The sequence below is a fragment of the Corvus brachyrhynchos genome, unplaced genomic scaffold (genome assembly GCF_000691975.1).
Source record: "Corvus brachyrhynchos isolate BGI_N302 unplaced genomic scaffold, ASM69197v1 scaffold10, whole genome shotgun sequence".
Classification (NCBI taxonomy): Eukaryota; Metazoa; Chordata; class Aves; order Passeriformes; family Corvidae; genus Corvus; species Corvus brachyrhynchos.
This window is the reverse complement of record NW_008236180.1, coordinates 2,144,545-2,151,096: the sequence shown is the minus strand read 5'-3', so window position 1 is coordinate 2,151,096 and position 6,552 is coordinate 2,144,545. Positions and strand designations below refer to the sequence as shown.

General features: G+C 43.9%; 1 protein-coding gene across 4 annotated transcripts in view; it reads right to left on the bottom strand.

Annotated features, from left to right (window-relative positions):
• The window catches only part of EYA2 (EYA transcriptional coactivator and phosphatase 2), an 85,998-nt gene that overhangs the window by 48,275 nt on the left and 31,171 nt on the right, over positions 1–6,552 (bottom strand). For 3 of the 4 annotated variants that reach the window (XR_001861641.1, XM_017733104.1, XM_017733116.1), the window contains exon 2: positions 1,239–1,357. Coding sequence is in view for 3 of the 4 variants with exons in the window: in XM_017733104.1 (XP_017588593.1) it covers positions 1,239–1,347 (109 nt within the window). In the remaining variant the exon portion in view is untranslated. Of the gene's footprint in view, positions 1–1,238; positions 1,358–2,424; positions 2,446–6,552 lie in introns of those variants that run through there. The other variant, XM_017733111.1, reaches the window with a different exon arrangement.

Sequence of the window (6,552 nt, the reverse complement as noted above, 5' to 3'; positions counted from 1 at the left end):
GGGAAAGAGCACAATCTTGGTAGCACAGGGGATCATTCTGTAGCAAAACCACCGTAATATTTCTATAAGAAACAAATCAACATGAGCTGTCACTGGCAAACCGGTGCAGCTCCTTTGTCGGTTCTTATTTATATCACTTAATAAAAAAACCAGTTCCTGCACCAAGATGTTTACAAAATGATGTACTTAAAAATCATTTCTAGCTCTAATCTTTTGTGCAAACAGGAACGTTTAAAAGGATGTTTCCTTTAGGCTGTTACTCCTACTGCTCTTGTAAATAGGCACTCATGATGTACGTGATTTAACCACGCAATTCCTAATCCCTCAGCAAACATGCAAACAAAACATCTCCTGGGCTTCTAAGAGCCTATAAATGAAGGGTTAAATGTACTACTAAAACATAATAGCCAGTGCCTTTTCCTAACTCCCCTCTACCAGGAAGGCTGACAGATCCTTACCGCAGCAAACAATAGCTGGGATTGTACTAGCAAGAACTAGTTCAGCTGCATCACTTGCCAATAATTTTTTTAGCAGATTTAACATTCGGTGGCGGGGGGGGGCGGGGGGGGGGGGGGGGGGGAGGAGAAGGAGGAGAGCAGATAAATTTCCATCAGAGCCTCAACCACTGAAAGAATTTGTCCCTGGTACCTGCCAAATATGAAACTCCAGAGCAGAGGCCAGCAGGGCTAACCATTTGGGGATGGCAGCAGTGATTTCAGAGCGATGCAAACTGGGGCACAGAGCTGCTTTGGCCAGAGGTTTTCTGGCTGCTCAACACATTTCTGGGCCTGGGAGCCCCCAGAGCCCCCACCTTAACAGCAGCAGCAGCACAACCACCAAAGCCCAGGGCTCAGGTTCACACCACCCCTGGGGCTCCAGTGGGTCCAAGCAAAAACTACCAGGTCTACACAAAATATGGTTTACACCTGCAATTTTTCCAGTGGAACAAAAATCTACACATGCACGTGTGTACATGCAGGCACCAACTATACACAGATATATATTTACATATGAACTATTTCTATTCCATTTGCATTCAAGCCATTGTGGAACTAAAGGATTCAACCACAACTGGAGAGTCTACAAAAAAAAAAAACCCCTCAAAAATCTCAGTTGCTCACTACACTGTAGAACAAATTGCCAGAAGCAGAGGCGGTGCAGTGGCCAGCTCCCTTTAGTTCCATGTATACATATATGCTATGCTAAAGCAGCAAACAGTAAGCAGAAGAGCAGCCTACCTTCTATGTCATCTGGAGCCGTGGCATAAATGTGAGAAAGGTTAAGCTTCAGTCTGTCAGGGCACTCTCTATTTACAGTCAGACTGGGTGATATCACTAGATCTAGCATTTCCTTATACCTGAAGGAAAACAAAGGAAAAATACAATTTATTCATTAATTATGCATGCTTACTAATGATTCAATTTTTTTTCCCTAAGAGTATAAATATTAAAGCTGATTACCTAAACCCAGGCTTCATATAAATTCCACATAATAACATTCACTAAAGTTTTCATCAAAGGGAAATGCTGAATTAAAATGCAGTACTTGCTTCCTTGGAGATTACACCCATCTGATTAATGATCTCCTTTTCTTCCTGGATTTTGCCATACAAAAACTAAATTCCTGATCTCTCATATGCCATCAAAGCAAGAATACACACACCAATGTCCAGCGAGGCTGCAGAACAGACTATTACAGGCTGAAAATGAAGCTGAGGGCAGTTAAGATCATTATCTAGTCTCACAAGGCAATGATGTTAGTACTGGTGACAGGGTCAGTTTACCAGGGGACACCCACACCAGGCACCCAGCTACAATGTCCTGGCCATTAGGTGGCAGTGATACAAGGACAGTCCCTTCCACACAAGCAACTAAACTTGCAGGTTTTGGTTCAAGCCCAGAACAGATAATGAACAGAGAACTCTAAGGTTCTATGCCCTTCTTTGCTTTCCATGGCCACACAGAGCACAACCTTACTTCAGTTCCCTGGAAGTCACTGGATGGAATTAGGGCTATTAGGGCAAAGCATAACTGTGCTCTTGGACAGAGCAAGAGCAGCTGGGGCAGAGGGAATAGGGTGGTGAGTAGATTCAAGGCACCTGGCTGCAGCCTGCTCAGGCTCCCCTTCCCTCATCACTGAAGTGCCGCCTGCCGAGGCAGCTGGCACATCCCTGCTCCCAGGCTGGCACCTTCCTGAGCTGGACTATACAGGCAGTAGGTGGTATGGCAGCAACTGGCTGGTAACAACCCACAGCACACCTAAAACATCGTGAAGTTAGAGAAAGCAGCACATAAACCTGAAATTTTCAGGCTTCTGCAATACCAATCTATGTGCTCCTGGGAGAGGCCAAGAGGTTTGCTTTGATTTTCTGTTTAAATACAACTGTATGGCTTTACCAGCTTTGAGAAACAGAAAACCACATACCTTTTTATCTGAACCTCCCCAATTCCTTTAACAAAGCCTGCAAGTCCCTGTGGGGGAGGGCAAGTATTGTTAAGAACAGGCACAAACCAGATCAAGTATTTCACCTGTAACTAAACAGCAAAGACCAAAGCTAAGTTCATTTTCACTTTCTCACCTAACAGCTGCCCAGACAGAAAAAGCATGAACCCTCTGTGAATTCAAAGGACTACCAAAAACAGGTATGAAGAGGCATAACCATGTACAGTGTCCACAACCCCAGTCCTCCTTTCTCCAAGTGGTATCAGGGATCTGTCTGCCTCCTTTGGAAATCCACATGGGTGTGTGCATTCTCATCACCAACACAGCCTCAAGTCCAGAGGCTGGTAAAGGCTCCCCAAATATGTGCCATGAAGGAGACCTTATGAATGACCAGTGTGGTAGAAATGCAGTACTCTGGATCCAACGCTTGTGTCATTCCTGGTCCCCAACTGCTACCTGCTATAGATTTGCTAAGGAAACAAGACCAACATAAAAATCAGTGTTGCTCTGCAGCAGTATCTTTGTTGCTAGTGGGTCTCGAAGGGTTACACCTTCAGAGGTGTCCCCATAAGAGGAGCACAACTGCCTCCCCCCCTTCCTGCCTTACAGACAAACTGAAAATGCAGATGCACAGGGGCCACCAATTGTGTCCACAGCCAGTGGCCGTGCCACCAACCGCGTGGAAACGCAACAAGGAGTCAGATGGCGTGCAAGGATACAAAAAACAGTCCCCAGGTGTAAAAAATCCTACCCAAGGGACACAGTCCAGTGACAGAGCTGAAACAACAATCCATAACTCCTCACTTAACTCAGAACACAGCTCATGAGAGGCTTCACTCAGCCCTCAAAGCACTGGAGGAAGTTATGCTCCATCTGGCACCGAAGCACAGACTGTAGGGCAGTAAGGGATGGTCACAGCCCTTCTTCTGCACACTGAGCTTATGCCAGAGCTTCTCCTCCTGAAATGCCTCATCTCACTCTTTTGCTGGCACAGCCAGGCTGCCACAGAGAAAACGCTCAGGAAGAACTTTGTGTTGCTTCTCAGTGGGCTGGAACAACGTGTCACCTACAAGCTACGGCTCCTATGGCTCTCTGAAAAGCAGCAGGGTGGGAAGGTGCTTTTTTCCCCGAGGAATTAGTTTATTTAAATCCACTGGCACCCAATCAAATTTTGTCTGCATGGCTGAGAAGTAGGGTTCCATTTTATCCACCCTAAACACCATCTCATTTCTTTTCTCCTTACTTCCTTGGTGTTACACCTGAACTGAGGGAAAGCACTGCTGTCCCAGATCCTGTCAAGCTGGGGTTGTTCCACCTTGTTTCTCAGATAACACATGCCCTTCAGCATAATCCAAACCCCCATCACTCATGACACTGCCCAGGCTGTTGCCAAGTGAACAGGAGCAGATGTTCGAAGGGAAATGATCTTTTATAGTGATTAATGCACTTTAATTACATCATTGTTCAGGGATTTCATTAGTTACTCTCTGCCTGATGATTTTTCTACTGGTTTTGTTCTGTTCACTTTTGTATTCACAAAGCCACACCATATTTTCCTGTATTTATTCTATAACATTTTCCTGTGCTTTTTTTCAGCTCTCATTTTTCTTTAGAGTATGTATTAGTTGCATGTACAAACAGGTAACTTTTCACAGAACTGCCTGTCTGGTTGTGCATGTCATGTATGTGTGCTGTTAGTGCCTTTGCCCGTTTTGCACGCACCATTTACTGATTTAGTCATGTGCATTTCTTGCCGATGGACTTCCTGACAAGAGTTTCTGAAATTCCAGTTTTAATGATGGCAAGCTACAGAAAATAGTCAAATAATGGAACAGGGCTGGTATTTAACACAGTAAATGACATGCTGGAGTGCAACTGATGAAAATATCAGGTCTTTGTTTTCTTTTTAGAGCAAAAACATTTTCTGGCTTAAGCAGTGTACAGTAAATCAGTAATAAAGTTTGCTGAATATGAGCTTTTATTAAAACCAGTGATGGCAGCATCTAGCATGCAGGGCTGACAGACATCTGGAAGAGCTTTTGGCTTCTATAATTAAGAAGAACCTTGTGTGAATTTGTTGCTCAGCTTTTCCATTAGAATCCCCTACTCAAACCCCAGTATTTTGCCCTGAAAGCCCACAAAATCTCTGCCAAAAACAAAAACTTTTTTCTAATGTTTAGGAAGGAAAAAATAGAAATAGAGGTATTTTTTTCAGTCATGATGAAGCTAGGAATGCCAGATCAAACAATTTAAGGTTTCAGATTTTTGACTGAGATGCTGGGGCAACTGGGAAATCACATATTCTTTCACAGTGATGTTTTGAAGGCAGTGATTCCAGACCCCAAGTCAAGACAGTCAAATGTGTGCTGAAGATCAAACTCCTGCGTGATCTCATCTCTCTCCAGCAAAGTACAAAAAGATGGGTGTAAGTGCAATGCCAAGGAGGGACCTGGTGTGCAGACTGAGTCTGCAAGGTGATGAGAATTCCACGGGTCGTATTTTGAAAGGATGGAACAGGAAACCACCGTGGCATTGTGGGCAGATGGAACCACACCACAGCTCTGCCCAGCACAGCTGACAAGCCAGAAGGCACCAGCAACAGAGGAAGGAGTCTCCTTCCAAAGCTTGCAGCTCTGCTGCACAGGGATAACTTCAATCCTCTCTCAGTCTGCCCTCACTCGTTATTAGCATCCTCCCCGCAACGCACTAAACGCATCTCAGGACCACGGGCACTTCCATCCTCACTGTGGAGGCAGTGGACTTGTGCCTGGCAGTCTGCACTTTTCACTCATCTCTACTCCATTTCTAGGGTGAGACGACAGAATTCTGGCTTCAATATGTACATGAATGGTAGAAAAAACGTTCAAAGAGAACTTTCAGGGCATTTTCACTAAATAAGACACCTGGGCAGTATGAGGTACCAGGGTAAACGCAACAGCCAAGTGATTAAGAGATTTCAGAGGGAATATGTGCAATGAAGAGCAGAGCATTTTCCCCAAAATGACAGCAGTCTGCAGGAGGGCATTTGAGCAACAGAAAGGACAGTTGGGAGTAAAATACACTTTGGGGGGGGGAAAGCTGGCATGGGTGTGGGAAAAAAGGAGAATGAGCTCTGCATCTGTCATCAGTGAAGGAGCTGAAGAGTTAGGAGCCCTGCAGGTGAAAAAGAACTCCTCCCGTTGAGTAAAACCTTCCAGATCATACAGTGGAAAAGACAAGTACTTCAAGGGAGTGAGAAACTGCAAAAAGTTTGTCCATGAGGGGAGAGGTAAATATAGAAATTATGCTCCCTGCAAAAATCCCATGCAATTATCTTCTCAAGAATTTTTATTTGTGTCTGGATGGAGGCCAAATACAAGCTTAAACCACCAGATCTTCCTAAACATATGCATATGCCAACACAGAGCCCTAGGCAGGAGTGGTACAAGCCAAGTCCTCTGTTTTCAGCTTTGCTGGGAAGGGGAGGAGTAGAGACAGAGATTGCAGCTGAATTGTAAGAGTAACATTTTTGTCTTGCTTCCATGACTTTATCTGGTTTTAATTAGTTGATCAACTGCTTTCATCTTTCTATCCTCCTAAAAAACGGTGCAGATCGCTAAGAAGTACTTTATGGCACCAGTGGTACTCATCATTAAAAAGCCAACAGCCTGATTCCCCAGTTTATTTCAGAAGTGAATCACATACAAAAAAATCTGAAGATGGTTTTCTCACCCTCTGATTCAGAGAAAACAAACAAAACCCATCCCAGTCCTAAAAAATTTGGGTTTAATTCATTCCTAGGAAATACAAGATTAATTTTTTTCCCCATATGGATAAAATTTTCAAAAGCACCTGCTATGTCTCATTAATTTTCATTGGGAATTAAGACTTCTACTGTTTTAACTCCATGGGAAGCATAGTAGCTTAGGCAGCATTGCCAGGACTTTTGGTTGCAAAATTCTGCTCCCAATTTTACTTTGCTCCCGTACAAAAAAGAGGAATCATTCATAAGCAAAGAAAACAGTATTATCTTGCAGCCACCTTCCACATGGTATAATCATAGGGAATCTCCCACACTGAAGATTTTGGCTACTTCTATCCACACATTTCAAAAGCAGAGGAAAGTAATTT